Genomic DNA, 21,012 nt, shown 5'->3' with positions numbered 1-21,012 from the left:
AAAACAGCATAGCCAGGAGACAAGCCAGGGCACATGCCAGGGTGTGAACTCATGGTGACAGAGCTGTGAGCAGCATCAACAGACAAGGGCAAGATCCCTGAGCTGGGAGGTATGAGTGGAGGTCCACAACAGACATGGTATATATATATATATATGTGATGTTATTTTTTTCTCAGTTTAGGAGGGTTTTTTTTTTTTTTTCCCTCCAGTGTGCACTATTTCCAAGTACATTGTTTTAGGAGGGGCTCTAACTGTACTAGAACTGTGGACCAGTTCTAGTGTGTGTGTCTGGACCAGGCTGCTGTTACTGCCTCTGGTTACTGCCTCTTTCTCAAAGCAGTAGGACTTGCAGATCATTGGACTGTTCTGGCTAAAAATCAGTCCTGTCAAGCCAAACAATCCAGCCCCAGCACTGATGTCTTGGCACGAGGGTAAGGGGATGACACTCCTCTACTCCCAGCCATCTCCCTGAGAAAGGCAAGCAAAGCACTTGCCCTGGCAGTGTCTCCCCATGTACAGCCGGGGAGATGCCTGCTGTGGAATTAACATCTGTTTTCTTCATGTTTCTTTGATTAACCCTTTTCTCTACAGGGATGGCTTTGCAATTTGATTGGAAACACAGAGGGAGAGAAGAACAGGAAAGAACCAAGGTATTGAAAATAACATTCTTCTTCTCATTACAGAGATGTCTGTGTGTCCTGTTCAGAGGTCTGCTTCCAGCAATATTTTATCAACTAAAATGTGATGGTTCCTCTGCTAGTGATAAGCAGTGCCCTTATTCTTGGTGTCAGAGGTTGCTGGGAACTTTCTTGGAAGTGTGCCTGTTGCATCTAAAATCCAGTGTATTATTAAGCAAAAAAATATTTGGGAGAAAAAATACTAAACGATATAATTGAACAAAAATTGTATTTTCTTTCTGGATTTATTAGCTTGACTTCTGAATTTAATTGTGTTTCTGTAGTTGAAGGACAACACGAAGCCAGAGGAATCTTGCCTAAGGAAAATCAGGTATGATGATGTTAGCTAACAAGGTAGATGAGCAGTGCCATTGGAAACTCATTACGTGTACCAGTGAGATAAGTCGAAATTCTGCTAAGTGAGTTGGATGAAATTATGGAGACACAGAGTCAATAATAGAAAGAGGTCAGTGAAAGCAGGGTCGTATGAGATACCAGTGCTCACCTTGAATACCATTCTGAGTCTCATTAATTTGCACTATGAGACTGCCTCTGGGTGTAAAATGGATTATTTTGGGATTGAATACAGCCAGACACTTGCTCAGGAGTTTAGCTGACTTACTGCAACTGCTGTTGGGTATTCATTCCATGCTGCTGGCCACGCACTAGTTTTAGGCCAAGATGAAACTCAATGAAACATTAAGCTGTAAATCTGCCTGTAAAGTCAAGTCCTGTGCTGAAGTACTTGTTAGGTCAGTCATAGCTCCAGGGTGGCAAACAGCACTCTGCAGGGGTAAAAAGACTGAACCAAAGTTCTGGGATGAATGCAGATGTGATGGTTCTTGAATATTGACATTTTGGGAATTGTGAAAAGTCTGATGTAAATGCCAGGTAGGAAGACTACTGCTGGACAGGAGATGATAGAGGGAGAGATATAGATCTTCTAACAGGAGTAAGTTCAGTTCCAGTGCACAAAGACAGTTAAGGGACTGGAACATGTCCTCTGAGGAGTGTCTGGGAGAACCAGGATGGTTCATCCTGAAGACTCAGGGATGATCTCACCAATCTGTATAAATACCTGAAGGGAGGGAGTGGAGGAGAGGGAGACAATAACTTCTCAGCAGTGCCCACTGATAGGACAAGAGGCAGTGTGCACAAAAATAAAATATCCTTTCCAAAGCACCTTCTCTATTGCATCCCACATTCATATTTTTGAACCCTGTTCCCACAAACTTCCTTTAATATCTCCTAATTCTTGTATTGGAGGACACAATCAACAGTCATGAGCCATCTGTGTTGCTCATCCTCTTGTAGTAATATCTGTTATTTCCTTTTCCATGATATCTTCCATTGGCTGAAGAATCATAGAATGACCTGGATTTAAAGGGTCCTTAAAGAACATCTAGTTCCGCCCCTCACCATGGGCAGGGATTCTCTCCTCTAGAACAGATTGTTTGAAGCCCTGTCATTTTGTGTATGAAGCTTCCATGTCCTTGCTGCCTTTCTCTAAAACTTTCCCATTTGTGCTGTATCCTGTTTGAGATCAGAAAACTAGGACTACCCATATAATTTAAGGCAGAAGCAAATCAGAGATTTAAACAACCTGCCTTTTTCTTATTTCTTCTCTAGTTATTCCCCTGTATCAGATGTGCTTTCTTGTCATGTTCTGAATGTTTAAACTGATGGTTTCCAGGACCTACCAGAGTTGTGTGATCTCATTTATGAGTAACTACTCAAATTTACTTTCTGACTCATAATGTGGTTCATGTACAAGGATATTTTAATGTAATAGCTAAATCTGTGGCTGTTAAGCAGGAGCTACTTCCAATCAGTAGGATGAGGTTTTGCTAAAACAAAGGTTGTGTGGATCAGATATAAATAGTAGTAGGTTGTGAGGCAATGCAGAAGGTGGTAAAATACAGGTGCTGCATTTGTCAGTGTGTTTATGTGGATACACCACTACGAGGGGTCAGCAACTGGACTGACCCCTTTGTGTATTTGTGCTCACCTGGGCTGCCATTAACCTTTTCTTGTCATAGCTACAGAGCAGTGGTCCTGGTAAAATGGTCCTGAGGTACTGTGCTGAAGCAGGGAGCCCATGAAATATGCTCCACAGACTGTTTAGCCCTCTGCAGCCTTAGAGGATACAGGTAACACCTTGAGGAAACAACAGAACTCTTTCTTTTCAGTGCTCCCAAATCATTCTTTGCCTCGCTAGTCAGTCCAGGGTACCTTCTTCTCCTCTGCCTCTAACAGAGCCCCCTTTTCTCCCTGGTAGGGTGGAGGGAAAGCACTCAGCGTCTGGACGGGTGGGAAGTGGCATTTCCTGTGAAGGCTCCTGCTTTGAGCTAGTTGAGAGCAACTAGAGTTTTACTCTAATTCTTTTGTGAGGCAAGAACCCCTGTAGTTTGAGCCATGTTGAGGAACATCCCAAGTCCAAAGTGGGCACTTCACTGCCCTGCGCTGGTGATATTAGTGCACTGTTACTCTCAGACATTTAGATGATCCTGAAGAATGTCAGCTGAGCCTCTCAAGAGAACAGCAGCGTTTGTCCTGCACTCCTTTGGACAACAATACTCACACATTTTGTTCCCCAAACCTTTGCTTTGAACCCAGTCCTTGAGACCATTGTTGGTTCCAACCCCCACTGTTGTAGGGGGATCGGAACTAGGTGATCTTTAAGGTCCCTTCCAACCCAAAGCATTCTGTAATTCTAGGATGATGATTAATCACGCGCTACTTTTATCTTGCAGTGTGTAGGAAGAAGTTGAAGTCAGTGACTATTCTGCAATCACAGTCTGCTGTTTTTTGTGTGAGCATTTTGTGGATGTGGCCATCTGATAACAGCAGAGTGCTGAGAAAAGAGGTATAGCCTTGTTTCTGCACTCTTCCCCTTTTCAGCTCAGTTATTTTCATTTTCTTCAGCAACTGAGCATTATGTTCTAGCTAAAAAGCAGTATCTTGTCTTGCAAGGAAAATTAACATCTCCAACTGTGTTCAAGTTGACTTTTTTTGATCTGCTACACAACCTGGCTTTATTTACAGGTGAAATGGCAACACCAAGATAGAGCCCAGAAGCAAAGCCTGGCATAACTGTAAGAGAAGGAATATTCTCAAATATTCTACTGTAGTTTTTGCCCCATTTTCCTTTTACATTTTTTGAAGTAAGCAGTTTTCTGGTTGCCTGACACAGCTTTGTTTATCAGTTTACAGTTCTTGTAATGTGATGTCATTCCTGTGTGATGGTTTTATTTAAATACTGTTGGTCCTTAGTGTCTCTTCTTAAGGGCGTCTGGGGAAAAAAGATTTGTTACATTTAGAGTTGCTCACAAACCCTTTGTCTGCATGGTTTGACTTGTGGACAAACACTTGCTCAGTGTTGTATTTGAAAGCAGGTTGAGATGCATTCACACCTACCTGGCAGGGCCTGCATGTGACAGTGTTGTCTGTCCCAGTCTGTGTAGACACCTAATTGTACCTGATAGATGCCAATTGATGGAATGAATTAATGACTCAAAACATTGATGATGACAGGCATTTGCATTAACTGGACCCATCACAGCATGCACACATGGAAAGGTTCATCTCAGGCTTCCTTATATGTGTCTGAACCTGCCTGCCAGAGTTGGGGATCTGCACAGGCAGCAGCTGGCTCTCTGTTACTTCCTTACTTGCAGTGCTGCTGGAACAGCAATGTGCAGGCTGAAATCCGTGATGCTACCAGGGCCCTTGCAACAGGCACACAGCTGCTGGGGAGCCCTGCCTAGGGGAGTGCCCTTGCCAGATGGAAGGGAGCATTTGGCTGTGTGCAGGCAGACCTCTGGGAAGACAACAGGTAAACTGGGATCTGCCTGTGGCACTTTCCTCTATCAAAAGACATCTGTTTAATCTTGAGTTTCTACAGATTTGGCCATATATGGCTGGCTGGTGGAGGGTCCTGGAGGAATATGGAAGGCTGTCAGCACACGGCTTTGAAGACTGAGCTGAATGAGACAGCAGGCAGCAGCAGCAGCACAATCCCAGCTGAGCCCAGAAATTGACACTGCCACTTCCACCACTGGCTTTGCCAGGTCCACAGCCCTGGGCACCTCAGCGGTGCCTGTGGCTACCCAGGGCTGGTCATAGTGCAGGCAGCAGGTCACATGAGGCAGGCTGGGGCACAGGAGAAAAGAGAGAGAGGTGCAAGAAGCTTCCAGAATAGACAGGAAAGCAAAGAAGGGAAGTATCTGGTGGCACCAGAGGAGGTTATGAGACTGCATTAGGGTCAGTCACATCAAGGTAAAGAGAAATGGCTGATACAGGCAAGTGAAATAAATTTGCTTTGTTAAGAGAAAAAGGGAGATAGGATAGAAGGAGGAATGTTTTGTCATCTGAATGGCCAAGTCAGTTTGACACCAAAATTTTAGCCACAGATTTTCAGGATGCAGATGAAATAGCTCTACTGCAGATGAGTTATCACTAACTCCCTGATTGTAATGATTCATGCACTTCCTTTCATATTCCATTTTTCATTCTCATGTGCTCCATAGCCTATTTCCAGTAAGAATATTTATCACACCAGTCTTTACTAGGTAAGTGTTACTTTTCTTAGCCAGCTGTTTCTGTTCTTCTTTCCTTTTAACAGGAAGATGAAACAATTAAAAAGTAGTCAGTCCACATTGTACCTTTTTTTTCTCCTTTTCCAGAAACATTTAGTAGGTGTGGCCATAGGAGGCAGAATACTAAACTCCTCTGACTGCACAGGGCATTTCTGTAGCTGCAATGTAGTTTCCAATGTCCACTATTAGATAATACCAATGTAAGCCTAGTATTTTCTCTGTGTAAAGGAATCATGCTTTTGGATGTGCTTTGATACATCATAAAGCAAATGGAAAAATCTGTTTGTTCACAAACAGGAAAATCCTGTTTGTTCACATTTGTTTGTTTGCCATTCACATTGATACTGCCTGAAACTGGTAAAAGGATATTAATGGCTTGCAGCTTGAAAATTAACACTAGCAGTGGCTTTTATTTAATCACTCTTACTATTTTCAAAGTTTGTTTGCATTCTTAATTATTAGTGTATATACCTCCTCTAAATTTCCACCTGATATATTCTTCAGTAATGTTCTTTAGTGTGGAACTTTCAGCAGGTGATGTTGAAAAAATGAAAAAAGCCCAGCTCTCTCCTTCCTCTTTGCTTTTGTATGTGTCAGCTTACACTGCTTTCCTGTCTTTGATGAGTCATTGCATTTACTTTGTACTGATACTTTTACATTTCAGGCCAGAGCATTGATTTTGGTTTCCTTGTTTTCTCATTAGAAAAAGCAAAATTTTTTTTCCCCTGTAGGTATCACTGGATTTTTGTCAGATCAGAGAAACATTTTTTTCCAAGTTGTGATTTCACAGGATGTTATGTCAATGGCATGCAGGTGTATCTGGTCACTTTTGAAAATGCTTGGTGCTGTTTCCTACGGCAGTCCAGGTCACAAAGGGATGTTGCTTTGTAATTCAGCTGAATATTATTAAGATCTAAAACATAATCAGTATAAAATATAACAGTCTAGTATGAGAATATAAATGAACGTTTCAAATACCAGAGACTCGCAACCATACCAATATAAAATCCCTTTTACTCCTTGTCTTGGCCATAGGGTGGCACTGGCTGTTGCTGAGCATTGATTTATGTCCTTGGAGTAGTACAGCCCAGTATTTCAAGTTTAGCAGAGCATTTTCAGAGGCTAGGGACCTGTTTGATTCAGACTGGTCCATGGTTTGTTCACTCCTGCAAGCAAGTCAAACAGCAGCTTTTTCCTGTTAGGGCTTTGATAGTACCATCTCCAGCTCTCCACCCTCCTCAGCCAACTGCCACTTGCAGCAGAGAGACTGGGAAGAGATTTCCTTCTGCACCTTCTCTGAACTTCCTTCTCATGTTCTGCTGCCTGCCTTGCTGCCAGCAAAGGCAAAAGGCAGCTGTGAAGATGAATGTGGTCTCACACCCTGCGGTTTCCTCCTCTGGGTGGTGATCAGCTGCCCCCATGCCTCTCCTCAGTGAGCCCATCAGCTGTCAGTGACACTCCCTCAACCTGTGTTTCAGCCCTTCCAGTGAAACAGGAGTGGAGGAGCAGTGTGTTGGTGAGGGGATGTTGCCTTTCCCCACCTGCTGCTGCTACTTGCACAAGAAGAAAAAAACCCAGCCCTTGCATCTTTTTTTTTTTTTTTCCCAGTTCTTACCATGGAGCCAAGCCTACAAAGGTGGACAAAGGGTAACTAAATCCTGCTGAGCCAGCAGACTTGGCACAACACCAAGAAGAACCTTGAAATATTGAAAGGCATTGTAAAAAATTGGGAAGCATTAACCTCAGATGATTTTTGTGATGATGAGATGAAAGTTTGAAACATGTAACTGAATTATTGTTTGTAGATATGCAGCACTTTTGGAGAAAAATCAAAGATCATGTTGCTGTAGTTAAAGTAGTTAATATTTGCCAGATTAGCTTGAGGCATTTCGATGTAACGTGAAGATAACAGTGGCACAGCGTGCTTACACAGATAAAATGAGACATACATCCAACGCTTTTCACAGAAACACACCATCAGCACAGTTCCTCTTTAACCTGCAAAATCTTATTTTACTAATACCTTCTACAGATTATGTTGTAACAGTGCAGGAAGTGATTCATTTTAGACATACAAATGTAGTTATACTTCAAAGTGCTTTATCACTTTTCTGTTTCAACTTTATGTACAGCAAGTGGGTAAAACTTCAGCAGCATTTAGCTGTATGAATTAACCCCATGGGCTATGCCCACTGTGGCAGCAGAACTATTTGTCAGCAGAACTTCTTCTCACAGCCTACTCTTATCAGAAGACAGATGCGATTACTAAGCTAAAATGGTATGTGAAAACATATGGTGTTTTGGAGCTGCTTGGTTACTGTGGAGGATAAATAGCTCCTGACCCTAACCAGGATCTTTTCACAAAAAAAGAGCAGTGCCCCTATGCCTTATAAAGGCATGGGCAGGCTTATTCCAGCGCTCAAGAAGGGGCGGTAGCGGGTTCGCGCCGCTGACTTTTTTTCCAGCGGCGGTCGCAGGCGAATGAAGGAGTTGAGCTGAAACTGCGAGCACTTCATCCGGCACTCAGCGGCAAAACTCAGTCAAGAGAGGAGGAAGCAGGTGAAATTTAAAACAAACCAAACCAAAGCAAAAAACCCATTTGGTCATGGGGAAATCAGGTGAGCAAACGCCTTCGTGCAGTGGGCTGTGTGTTCGCACAAAGTCCGTGCCTGGTTTAGTGCTTGGAAAGCGTTGCTAAAGCGTTCAGTGGCTTTCCTCGGAGAAGGCTGCTTTCATTTGTGCACGGTACAGCCTGGGAGGAGCTTTCTCTCTTACAAAGGGTTGGATTGAAAAAAAAAAAAAAAAAAAAAACCGAAAAGCGACCCCCCTCCTCAGCCTGCACGGTGTAGAGGTAGTTGTATTTCATTTACAACTTGTATTTTGTAACCTAAAGTACTTCTGCTTTGCTGTAAAAATGACTATGAATCCTGTAGCTTTAAAGTTATTTTGTGTTTTTCCTGTCTGACAAAACTTACCAGCCTTGTAGATAAGCAACAGGATGCTTTGAGGGGGGTCAGTTTTATCACCCTTCCCGTTGGAAGGATTTAAATGTAAGATTTGGTTACCATTTAATTGAGGACAGCCTTGCTCAGCTCCTTAGTCTCTCCCCAGCTGTGCCAATATTCTTTAAGCCTTTCCCTGCTGCTGCTGCCTGTGCTGTCATTCCTTTCCCCACTGCTGCTGGCTGCTTCTGTGCCCTGCTTGGTTTGGGCTGGGAGAGACTCCTTCAAAAGCTGCCAAGGGGTCAGAGACCTTAAGAAGGGAGTGCTCAGTGCCCTGGATTTTCTCCACATTTGTCCTGTTAAGGCTATGAGTAAAAAACTGTCCTGAATTTCTGAAACAGCTGTGAAACTGGGTGGGACTTTTTGTTATTGTTCTTAGGGCATTGTTTCTGTGACAAATCAGAGCCTGGTCGCATGTTGTCTGTCCTGTGTGTGAACAGCACATATGGGGACATGCTCAGCAAAACCTAGTACTTGATTAACTCAAAACTATAGGCCTCTTCAGAGAAACTTAAGGAAAATCTTTGTGTGAATAACACTTTCAAGGGCCTCAGCATGGGTGTATTGAGGGTTTTTTTCCTTTTATTTTTAAAGGTCAGCTTGCTAGATGAGATCAGAACTTTCTCCAAATGTGACTGTAGAGGGCTTACTGGTATGACACTCATTCCAGACAAACCACCTGGGTTTTTTTGGCAAGTCCAGCTGCTAGTGTGTGGTTTTGGCCTCATACCCTGGCAGCTAGATTGGGATAAATAACCATATAACAGTTTAAATAAGTGTAGTTGCTGTGTAGTATCAAGTTCAACACTTCCCATGCTAACATAATAAGTACAAATACTAAATCAGTATAGTGCCTGTATATTACATTAGCAAAGCACATTGGGCAAAAGCAGTAGAGATACTCCACTGTGCACCTCCCAATCCCCCAAGGAATAAAAATCTTATTTTGTTCTAATACATGCAAATTGCTAAAACAGTCACAAGGCAATTACCATCTTCATTTTTTTCCCTGCACATTTATTGCTGTGCATTTGTTCATTTTTACAAACTTAGGAACAATGACAGACCAGAAACTCCCATTGCCAAGGCTTGGGTAATGTTTGCATCCTGAAGTGGTTATACAAATAGAGCTTGAGGTCTAGGTACATGTTAAAAATGTTTTGTCACTTGTGTCACACTTTTCAAACCAATGTTAAGCTGGGTCCAGGTTATTGTCTTTGGGCTGTGTGCAATATTTTTAGATTAATCATAAAACTGAGATCCTGTCCTGACAATTGGTTCATTGATTAAATCCCATCTGCCCTTTCGAGTTCACTGAAGTCTTCAAATTCCTGTCTGAGATCATTCAGTGTGGTTTGCCTTCGAATGGGAAGAGCAGCTGTTTTGCAGAGTACTGCTTCTTCTGTGTTTTGTGTGAAATACAAAATGGGTTCCTGCTCTAGTACTCTGAAGGTGTGATGCAGGCAAATTTCCCTGTACTAGGGTACATGAACATGTAACAGGTTGCATGACAGATTGTCTCTCCTCAAAACAGAGTCCTTGTTCCTCTCCTGGGTCGGAAAGATTAAGGGAGAGATTATTGGAAGGTTTAATTTAAAGATGCTCGAATTCAGGACAAGTGGGGCCACTACTTTGATATAAATGAGCAGTTTCTTTAACTTTCTGGTTTTGGTAAATCTGTCTTGAGGTCCACGTGTCCCCACGCAAAGAAAACCTGCCATTGGAAATCTCAGTTTTTCGATAAAACCTCTCCAATAATGTTGTATTACTGGTTGTTAGATTATATTTGAAGCAATGTTCATTCCAAGTGTCAGAGCTAGAGACGTAGCCTTGCTGAGTTTCATTGGATAGAACTGAGTCTTGAAAGCATCGGCACCTCTGACTCAGCTTTCTTCCCTGGAAGCTGCAGGCTGATGAAATCAATCTCATACTGAAACTTCCTTGTCAGGGTTAGAAAAATGCCTCTCGTGGTCATAACTCCTGCAAATACTTAAGCCAAACACGGATATTCCCTCTGCCCTACCCCGGGTCTTCTCTTTTCAGACACCATTTGGGTTAGTGAGGGGTGCAGGCAGCCGTCCCCGCAGATCCCAGAAAGCCCTAACCAAAAAGACAGGGATAAGTATTTCTGCAGGAAAGGAAGGGACGAGCTGGCAGCTCTTCGTTGCCCTGTTGCTGAGGCTGCCGTGCTGGCAGGTCTCTGAGCCCGCTGCAGCTGTGCCGGAGGCCGGGGTCCTGCGGGCAGCCCCCGCCCCACAGGGGATATCCATCCCTGCGAGCAGCTGCAGGCGATGCTCAGGAAAGCAGCTGGCTGCAAGCTCCACTCCTCCGCCCTGCAGCACGTGGATTTCTGCTGAGCAGTGGGAGTCTCTGAAAAGGCTGGGATGGTGGTAGGAAAGGCTGCTAAAAGTCTTACTTCTCCCACTTGCCCCCGGGTTCGACCTCGTGGGGGAAGGGAGCTTGCCCCGCTTGCTCCCTACGGGGGAAGAGCCCTCTTTATTCTGGCAAGTGGGTGCAGATGTCAAAATCAAGGTCAGGCTCAGTAAATACTGCTATCATTTTATAGAATTTGGTTTTCTTTTTATAGTTTGCTTTTATTTTTCTACTGTTCTTCCTTTTTTTCCCCACTTCTGCAAATGTGGGTGGGACTCCAGAGAAAGGGCTGGAAGTTCTACACTGCTCTGCCTGTTGAGTCAGTACAAAAAAACAAAAAGGGGCTGAGAAAAGATTTTGACAAAAGGAAGAGACAGGAACCAGACTCAGTGCAGTTTTCCATGCTGGTTTTAATTTCATTTAGAAGCATGTGCTAGTTTTTAACTCTTAAGATGGATCTTTAGAGTACAGTAAAAAGGACTGTTGTGTTTTCTGCGGTGGAGCAAGCTACATCTTCAGCTGAAATGCTGGCTTATACTCAGCGTCCTGGTACGAGGCAGCTGTGGCAGGTCGTGACGAAAGTACGGGCATACTAGACAAGTGACCTGTCTGCTTTCTGAGAAGAGAAATACTCCCAAGCTGCCAAAATGACAAAGAGTTGTGCTGGCTGGCTTTACAGGACTGATGGGAATAGGGAAGATGAATTGTTCTAACTGCTAGAAACTGACGTTTTGCATTTGGTAATATTGGGACATTTGCAGAACTTGCCAATGTTAGTTACTGTCTTTTTTTTTACACCAGAACTGAACTGGAGGTGTGGTGGGAAAACGATGTTTCAAACCCAAAGTTAATTCAATTCATAGCCCTGCATCTCCAGTTCTTTTGTGCAGAGGACATTGATTGCTGGGTTAAAGTTCAATAAATAGCAAATTTTAAAAGAAGTCTTCCAGGAATGTGTCAGGCTTTGGCAGAATCCTGAGCCAAATTTTTACATCTGTTGAACCATCAGGGATTTGGTGGGGGAGGAGAATGCAGCAGCCACCCCATGCAACAGTGGTTCCTCCTGTCAACTGTTAGATTGTACCCTTAGCCCCTCATGTTCAAAGCAGATAAATACCAAAACAAGTGACAAGGGCTCAGGAATAAGATAGAATGTGATGGTCTGTAGTAACTGAGATACCTACCAAGGTTTCCCATGCTATTGTGTTGAACTTAAAAAAAAAAAAAAAAGTTGAGCATGAAGACATGAAGAAAGTTTTTATTACTGAAAACATGCAAACCCTGCATTTTCTGTCAGTACAGTGTGTCTGTCTTGTCTGGGTTTGAATTTGCTTCTGTTGGTGCTCTATGTGCAGGAACAGAAAGTATGAAAAAGCAAGTATTTTGATTTTAACTGTTTTGTTGTTTATTATTTATCTCAACAGGCCAGAAGGCTATGTCAGATCTCTCTTTCTGTAGAGGCTGTGCTGTTCTCTGAAAGATAAATTGGAGCCTATCTCTGTTCTGTTTTACAGGCAGATGTAGGCAAGTTCTGCCCAGTCTGTGAAGGTCTGAGCAGCAGCCAGAGCTAAGCTGAGTGGCCCTGGAGAGGGGGATGAGGTGAGGCTGTGGGTGCCTAACCTCCCTGGTGCAGAACTGGCTCCTGTGCAAGTAGATGTGAGGAGGTGGTAGGAGTCTGGGGTGTTGTGTAGGAAGAAAATACGGGCCTGTTTAGGTTGCTGTAAACATCATTTAATGTATCCCTGGAAATGTTCAAGATCAGGTCAGATGAGGCTCTGAGCAACTTGGTATAGTTGAAGGTGTCCCTGCTCATTGCAGAAGGATTGGACTAGAGCACCTTCAAAGGTCCCTTTCAATCCAAACCATTCTATTCTGTGATTCTATGAAATAAATTCCTTTTTCAAAAGCTTTTGAATTGTGAGAACTGAAGTTTAACCTGTTGAGCAGAGGGATGAAAAACATTTGATGTAATTGATAGTAAATGATGTAATTGATAGTAAATGTGAGTAAATAAAGATTTCTGTCCCTCCCTGCCTGACTTTGGCCACTGGATAGGTGAGTTCACATACATCAGTGCTCAGAAGGAATGTGCATGGTCATATTTCCATGCCTCAGGGAGGTGCTTTAGTAAACATACTCCGTGCATTGCCACAGCTATCTCGGATGTCCTTGGCAGAAAAGCAAGGTGGGAGGATATTGGAGCTGATGGCATTAAAGCTAGTTCAGGTATGCCTACCCCAAAACATGATAGAACATGTGTGGTAGAGGTGTAAAATGAAGGAGCATATCCCAGGAGACATGGGAAAGTTCTTCTATCTCTCTTTGGTTCTTGTTTGCAAAATTCTTCACTTTCCAAAGACTTCGGTTGGCACCACACAGCTAGCAGTGCTATGTAAAATGAACTTGGCATTGGGTAAAAACCATTCTGTCTGTTGCTATCCATCCATGCAAATTGCTAAAACAGTCACAAGCATCCGAAATAGGAATAGGGGACCAGAAAAAAAGTATTCCATTTCAATTACGTGGTTTCAATTACTCAAACCAACTGATTTCTCTTGTTACTCATTCATGAATGTAGTTGTGCCGTATTTTCTTCAATAAATTTCTGTAATTATAAACTCTAAGTACATACAGTGCTGGGGAAAGAAGAGATGGAGAAGATTACATGAATTACTTGTCCTGTGTAGTGTGATTCTAACACATGCAGGTCACTTGTGGCTTTGTATTTGGAAATGCTTGTGCCCTAGGAATTCTGTCACAGTTGGACTTAGGAATAGGTCTTTCTGATGGGAGTGTCTCCTTAGTCTTTTTAAAAGGGACAGCAGCATACACATTAGCTGCCTACAAATGTCATCTCTGTGGGTGTGTGACATGATTAAAATATTCAGGTGTCCTTCCTGGCAGAATAGTAATAAAAACAACACTTTTGATTGTCTTTCATGCAAAGCCAGGAATGGCCTCTCTGGAAATGGTGAACAGTCAGTTCCAAACTTATGTAAGATAAACACTCCATGGAAGTGACTGCTTGCTGTGCTGATTGTTGGTCAATTTGGAGGAGACGGGCTATGACCCAAGGACTTCTCCTCACACCGTTGCCTCCAGTGAAAGTGAAAATTTGCTTCTGTTGAGTGCTCAAGGCCTCAAGACTGCTGATTAGTGCTGCTTGTTTTTTAAATGCTTGTATCACAGAAGGCTCTGCTGCCTCTCAGAGCTGTGCAGCCTCCAGTTTACCAGGTGTTCCTTTTTAATCAGGGCAGTCAATTGCCTTACTGTTTATAAAAGGCTTTAAGTGAGGAAATAATCAGCACTGTCTATTACAGCAAGAATAGGATTTGCAATCAAATAGTGACATGACTAATGTCATCGAAATGTTATTGCATCAGCACTTTCATATTCTCAGGCCACATGCCCCAAATTTGATACAGGGGAAAAGAGTGTGTTAAATCATGTGGCACAGGTTATTAAGTTGCCAGTTTGCTGTAGAGCAAGCTCAGATACTAAGTGAGATCCTTGTCCATCAGGTCCAGTTAACTCAGACATCTCACTGTTGCCCTGAAGCTCACTGCAGCGATAAGCAGGTGTGTGAGCAAAGCTCAGGCAAAACTGGATGCTGAGAAATATCATAGAAACTCCTCCCTGAAGAAGGATCTCCTGAGCTGAAGGGAAAGCTATTTTGAGTAGCAAACATAAGAACGTTCCAGGAAACTACTCCCATTTAAACTAGCATCTAATTATAACTCCCAATTCCTTTCATTTCCATAAGCAATACTTTCTCTTCTAGCTTTTAGTAAGGTTACAGGATAATTCAGGCTGGAAGGGAAATCATGTACCAACAATTATGATATTTCTCATAGATGCCTATTGTATAGGATGGAGACTTGCCTCTTTATTGAATTCTTGATTGTGTAAAAGGAGACAAGGAAACCCCACCTAGGATACAGTACTTTCTAAACATAGTATGATTTTATCTTTCCTTTTGTCTGGGATTTATATGTGGTTTCATTTCTTCTGTATATTTCCTGGGAATCAGCCAGTTATGCTAGAGAAAAAGGGAGTTTTACACTGGGGGAGATCAGTTTTTATGGCTGGAAATGATTCATGAATTGGATTGTCAGATCCATTTTCCCAAATTACATATAGCATTAAGGGCCAGTCTTGGAAGATGTTACAGTCCCAGATGGGGGGCAAGAAAGTGCAATTCAACATGTGGAGAAAGAAGCATGGAACATCCACTCCCTGTGTTCCTGCAGAGACCAGCCAGCATGAGACCACCCTGAAGCATTTGTGGCTTCAAACCAAAGAGCTGAGTCAAAGTGCAGTAAAATATGGCTGTCTTCTTAACATTTCTCTTATCAGTTAGACATCCATCACTTCTCTGTAGAAGGAATGATATTCTCAGAGTGTGAAAGATTCAGCCAGGGATGGTTTCCAGAGAGTTACATTTCAAGTGCGGATAAAGATTAATAAATGTCAGTTCTCTTAGAAGAGTCTAGATGCAAATATGGTCTTTAGAAGCTGGAATCTGTTTTACTCAAGAATTTTGTTTGTTTCCAGTCGCTGAATATACTTTGTCACAATAGAAGTATCAGTTCCTGTGACAGTAGCAGAGGACTTTTTAATGTAATTATGTTACAGTTCCCTAAAGCGTCTAATTTTTTTTTTCCACAAACCTTCTGGGCATACTAAAAGCTGTATTTGCTGAGTTCTTATTCCATAATCCATTTCTGCTTCTAGGGTAGAGTAGAGCAATTTTGCAGAATCAAGGGAGACTGAAAGGATTTCAGTTTTAAAGTGGAGCTTTAAACTCAGTGTTTAAACAGTTGCTTGATTACCTTTTATGTGTTTTCTATCTACTTTGCATGTGTCTTTTCCATGTATTCTGGCACTTGGCTTCTGTTGTGGTTTAGGAATGGTGTTCTCCAATTTAGTGTTCCCACTGAAACCACCTCAAATGATGCACTGCTCTCTCAGTCCCCTCTCTTCCTACCCATGGGTGGCTGGAGAGGAGAACTGGAGAAACAAAAAGTAAAGATGTGTTGAGATAAGAACAATTTACCAGAAACCAGCAATAAGAAACAATTTACTGGAAACAGGAAGAAAACAAAGAGTAACAGCAACAATATTAATAGAAAAAATGTACAAGACAGGTGAGCAGTTCACATGCAAATGCTCACTACCACTCAGAGCCTAAAATACTGGCTCATGCCACACTACCTTGACATGGAAGACACTCCTTCCCCCATTCCTGGAAACTGATGAGAGGTAGTGTAGAATAATCCCCAGGTCCTAACTGTGCTCTCTCCTGGCTATTGCAAAAATTTGCCCTGGCCTGGCTGGAGGCAGGACAGTTCCTTTCTGCCTGGGTTCTGGGCCCAAAAGAGTAACATGGAAGTAACATGCAGTGTCCTGTTATAATATGAGCATATTTCTAGTTATTTACTTTTGGGGGAAGATTGAAAGGTGGGATCATTATCTCAATTTACCTCTAATGCACACATTGGAAAGTTTGAGGCCTCTGTCATGGTTCAAAGAGGGATTGAGAGAGACAGAATCTTCTGTCTCTCTTCCTTCTCTGTAGGATTCTGAATGAGGTTTGTTTCATAGTGACATAGGGCAATTTTGGTTGGAAGACACTGTTGAATCTGCAGAGCAAGTATATCTTCAACTACATCAGGTTGCTCAGAGCCCCATCCAACCTGACCTTGAATATTTCCAGGGATGGGTTCTTCACCACCTCTTTGGGCAATCTGTGCCAGTGTTTCACCACCCCAGTCATAAAAAAGTTCTTCCATACATGCCTGATCGACTTTCTTTAAATTCAAACCTATTACCTCTTGTCCTATCACTACAGGCCCTAATAAATTGTCTGCCTCTATCTTTCTTATAAGCCTGTTTTAAGCAGAGGCCACAATAAGGTCTCTCCAAAGCTTTGTCTTCTCTAGGCTGAACAGTCCCAACTCTCTCTTGTTGATAGCATTATGTATTATTTGAAGGCTAAATAGAAAAGTTTCGTATTTATGGAAAGTAAAACATTCTCAGTGAAGGTTAATCCATAAACAATAGTACAAAAAGCACAGAGAAGAAACAATACCTCTAGAGATTGATACAGGGCTCATTTTTGAGTCACTGGGGTGGATACTTAGGCATAAAAATGTATGCCTGCTTTGCTAGTCATGTGTGTGCCTGCTATAATGTTGTGTGTCCTGAGTGCTGAGGTAAAGGCTACCCACAGCATTCCTGCTGTGTAGGGATTTGGTGCTCTGTGGAACAATTCACTGTTATCAACTTGTGGCTCCACAAAACCAGTGGAGGAGGTGCAGTTGACAGCTGCAAAGGTGATGCAGGGCAGCTCGTGTTGCAGAACACATTTGGGTAGCTCACCTCTGTTTTGATGCCCAAACCAAAGCAGAAGTAGCAGGAGAAGATGGCTCTAAGAAGAAGTTGTATGGATTCAGGCATGAAGAGCTCTTCATGCAAGAAAGACTGAGTAGATTGGCACTGTTTAGAGGCAGTAAGACTAGAGAAATAGAATTCTCTGAGAAACAAATGTGATGGGAAAAGGCAACTTAGATTCCTCTGCTTATTTTCCCCTGTCACACAAAGCTGGTCAATGAAACTGGAAGTCCAAGAGCATAACAGCTCTAAGGTATGCTCTGTACCACATTATAGCTTGGAAATTCATCATCTTATGCTGCCATTATCTTAGCCAATGCTCCAGAAGAATAAGAAATAGAGGCAAATAATTGACTATTGAGAAGCAAACAACTGTATCTAATACCTTCAGTTGTTTTACTTATTAAGCTGTGTAATGATTCATGACCAAACTTAACTGTCTGGCAGTAGAAAATTATTTTTTTTAAGCAGTTTATATGAAGGGAAGAAAGTATGTCTCCACAGCTCTTTGGGAAGCTGTTCCCATTTGGGTGTGAGCCTGAAAACTCCCATTAACTCTCACTTTTAATGCCTGGCTTCTCAGTGTATGGAACACTGGTGAAATGGAAAAACTTAACATGCATTCTGAAACAAATCTGAAATATATCTGGCACTTGGGCGTCCCTCTCCACACATCATCAGGCACGGGAGAAGCTGTACAGAGGGAGGTGGTTAGCACATGAGCTTGAGTCACTGAAGATAAGCATTTCTATAGCAGGCACCTTTGAGGGGAGGATGAAGGTTCTCCAGGGACAGCATAGAAATGCCTGCTGTAGCTAAAAGCAACTCAGTTTTGTCCATGTCTTGTTACTCTTTGTAAGTCAGAAAGTTAGTACAGAGCTACATTATTTCTGTTAATGTATGGACTGAGCACTGACAAAATCTGTATTTCAATTGACTTGGGTTTTTTTTTGATGATGTGCAACTTATGATACACAAAATTGAGGGAGAACTGAAGGGGAGGGCAGATGGTGGGCAGATGTCACTTTGCTCAACAGGGCTGCTGTGCTATACCAACAAACTGAGACCAAAAAGAGTGAGCCTTGAAAGCACATTACAGAGAATATATTATATATATGTTCACAATGACACTTTGGTCAGGAAAGAGTCAACCCAACTTCAGACTGCGTTCAAAAGATTTAAGGTACTGCATGAAACTGCAATGGCTTTCTTATGTGCATTGGATACTGAGATTGTTTTAGGCTGCTATATTATCCCAGTGCTATTGAGGAAACTGGAGAGAACTCCAAGAACAGCCTAAAAGCATGACAGTGAGCTGGATATTCACCTTAGGAAGAGGTTCTGAGAGCAGTGTGTGCAAACTGACAGCTCTACTGTGGGGAAAGTGCATCATTACAAACAGCAGAAGAGAACAATGCTAATGCAACAGAGAATGATTGATTTTAGTTGTTAGTGAGAGGAAGTTGAGAAATTTAAGGATAACAACAGGAAACACTTTCTAGTCATAGGATCTGCTTGGGTTTCTGAAGTGCCTTACAAGGAAAATTATGGTAGTCATGCTAATTGGGGTATTCAGAAATGAAGCTGATGAGTCATTAATAAATATAAAAACCCATGTCACAGGAGTTGTTTCTTTCCTTACCACTTGCTGTTTATGATCATTTATTTGTCTTGAGCCAAATAAAGGTGCATTTTGAGATTTCTATGAATTTGTACTATAAAATAAATTAGAAGAATGGTGCATGTTTCAAAGTACTTGCAGATATCTAAATATTTTAGTATCTTCATTCTCTTTAGGTGTTACCCTGACTAATACAGACAATTCTTGCATGGAGGGGACAATCATTTCCCTTTTTAATGCATCTCCTTGAAGGACTTATTTGTTGCTTACTCCGAGATTGAAATGGTGATGCAGTGCACTGATAGCTTAAAATGAAAATCAGTCACTGATTTCAATTTTAAATTGACAAACTGGCTGACTAACCTTAAATGGCCTTGCTATTGAGGAAAGCAGTAAAGATCACAATTTTCTTCAATCTTTGGTGAGTCTGTAGCTTCCCAGTGAGAGTGTCTGTTAGAGTTTGTTTTTGGATGGAAGTCATTAGTGGTTCATTTCATCCTGCTGCCAGGTAATGAGGGTGGTACTCCTGTGTTCTCCTGTCCAGCCTGCACTGGTGGCTTAGGTACAGGGTATGCTTTTTCTGTCTTCACTAGTGTATGTATTTGACAGACTTTTCCAATTTTTTTTAATGTGATTTCAGCTTCCAAACAATTTGCTGAAGAAGTCTTGAAAGTACACAATGACTACAGGAAGAAACATGGAGTCCCCCCATTAAAACTCTGCAAGAAGTTAAACAGAGGAGCCCAACAGTGAGTTCAGTCCTTTCTTTTTTCTAATGACATTTGTGACACTTTTGTCTGTTAGGGTTGACTGTGTTTACTGCAAAGATATTTGCCTTTTGACATGCTGATAACCAGAGAAGACTTACTGAGTAGAAAGTGAAAGACTCTACTCTTTCATCCCCTCTTTTTCAATCACATAGCAGTAGCTGATCATATGGACACTTCTGTGGTCACAACTGTATAAATCTTTTTTGGAGCCTTTTTCAGATGTGGACTACATCTGTCTGCACTGGTAGGTGTCCTCTGCAGAGGGCAGTTGTCTAAAACCACTTCTGTCAGATGAGGAATTGTCATCTGCAGAATATCTACTCCTGCTGAAATAGTGAGAAAAGGACTTCATGGTAAGAAGCAGTGACTGGTCTAAGATCAGTGGAAACAGGAGGAAGTAATTTCAGATTAATCTGTCTATTTATCTATCTCCCAGCCCCAAAAGTAAAAGGCTTATATGTTCTCTGTTCTGTCAGAAAGGAAACATCTTGCCTCTTCCCCAGGGTTGAAGACTGCACAATGTCTTCTCAGTCTAACATACAGTGGATTCATCTTCCTGCTCTCTGACTTGAGTCTTCCTTACAGAAATTTGAGTCCAATACTTCTCATCCTCCTTACTGTAGTTACAATAACCAGATAATTTCCCTTCTCTTTACAGCAATCTTTTACAAGAAATATATTTAAAAATCTTCTTTTTTTTTTTTCTTGTAATCCTCACAGTACAAAGGAGATAACTGAAGGAGTAAATGCTAATTAAACTGTTCAGAAGACAAATTACACTAAATAGGGGGCAGTTTGATCCCTGCTCTAGACATAAGAACTCCCATTAGCTTTCTACCATAACCATGCAGATTTCCCTGTGCTGGATAATTGGGAGACAGAGATGCTGTAGTCTTTCCAGAACCTGATTTATTATCCCAGCGTGATGGGACACAGATGTCACGCAGATGAATGGGCTCCTGGCTCCTACATTTCTCCCAGGTGGTGTGCTGTACAACACACCATGTAAATGGCTTGTGGCTATGACTTCTGACAGCAAGAAAAATCTTGGTGTTTTCACTTTTTCCTTCTTCTTTCTTTTTCTTTTGTTTTTCTTGACACACCATTGTAATTTGATATAGTATTCCTAAGACATGGAATGCCAGTGACTCATTCACCAACCTTGTAATCTGCTGGGGCTTTCCTTTTGTTCTTCTAAGAGTTTTGTTTTTGTTGTTGTTGTTTCTGTTTATCATGTTCACAGTGAGAAAGAGATTTCATTGACTTGTCAATAGCACTTGTTGGGTCTCAGAAGTGCAACACTTGGTTTGAACAAGTCGGCTTGTATGAATAGTTCAGATTATTCTATCAAATATGCATTGCTCCACATTTATCTCTAAGTGTGCTGTTGCCCTTGCTGGGTATTTTTAGATCCTTCAGAAATTCCTCACAGCCATCTTTGGTCTCAGCTGGCGCCCTGCTGTGATGAACAGCAAGAGGAAACATCTTTTTGGCTGAGGTCTATAACTTAACTTGTAAGAACTAAAAGACATGTTCAGAGACTGCTAAAACTGGTTGATAACAAGAACACTAAATGTT

The 21,012-nt window shown here is 42.0% G+C and overlaps 1 protein-coding gene and 1 long non-coding RNA gene across 3 annotated transcripts in view; both read left to right on the top strand.

Moving 5' to 3' along the window:
• The window catches only part of GLIPR2 (GLI pathogenesis related 2), a 37,015-nt gene that overhangs the window by 4,639 nt on the left and 11,364 nt on the right, over window positions 1-21,012 (top strand). The window contains exons 1-2 of one of the 2 annotated variants that reach the window (XM_066328004.1): window positions 6,682-7,893; window positions 19,305-19,413. In XM_066328004.1, the coding sequence (XP_066184101.1) occupies window positions 7,881-7,893; window positions 19,305-19,413 (122 nt within the window). In that variant the 5' untranslated portion in view covers window positions 6,682-7,880. Of the gene's footprint in view, window positions 1-6,681; window positions 7,894-19,304; window positions 19,414-21,012 lie in introns of those variants that run through there. The other variant, XM_066327998.1, reaches the window with a different exon arrangement.
• On the top strand, window positions 14,056-18,663 carry LOC136366734 (uncharacterized). Its single transcript, XR_010744562.1, has 2 exons — window positions 14,056-16,803; window positions 16,962-18,663. It is a non-coding gene; the product is annotated as an uncharacterized lncRNA (long non-coding RNA).

This window comes from Sylvia atricapilla, chromosome 1 (assembly GCF_009819655.1).
Source record: "Sylvia atricapilla isolate bSylAtr1 chromosome 1, bSylAtr1.pri, whole genome shotgun sequence".
Taxonomy (NCBI): domain Eukaryota; kingdom Metazoa; phylum Chordata; class Aves; order Passeriformes; family Sylviidae; genus Sylvia; species Sylvia atricapilla.
Note: the sequence above shows the minus strand (reverse complement) of the source record. Positions and strands in the feature narration are given on the sequence as shown.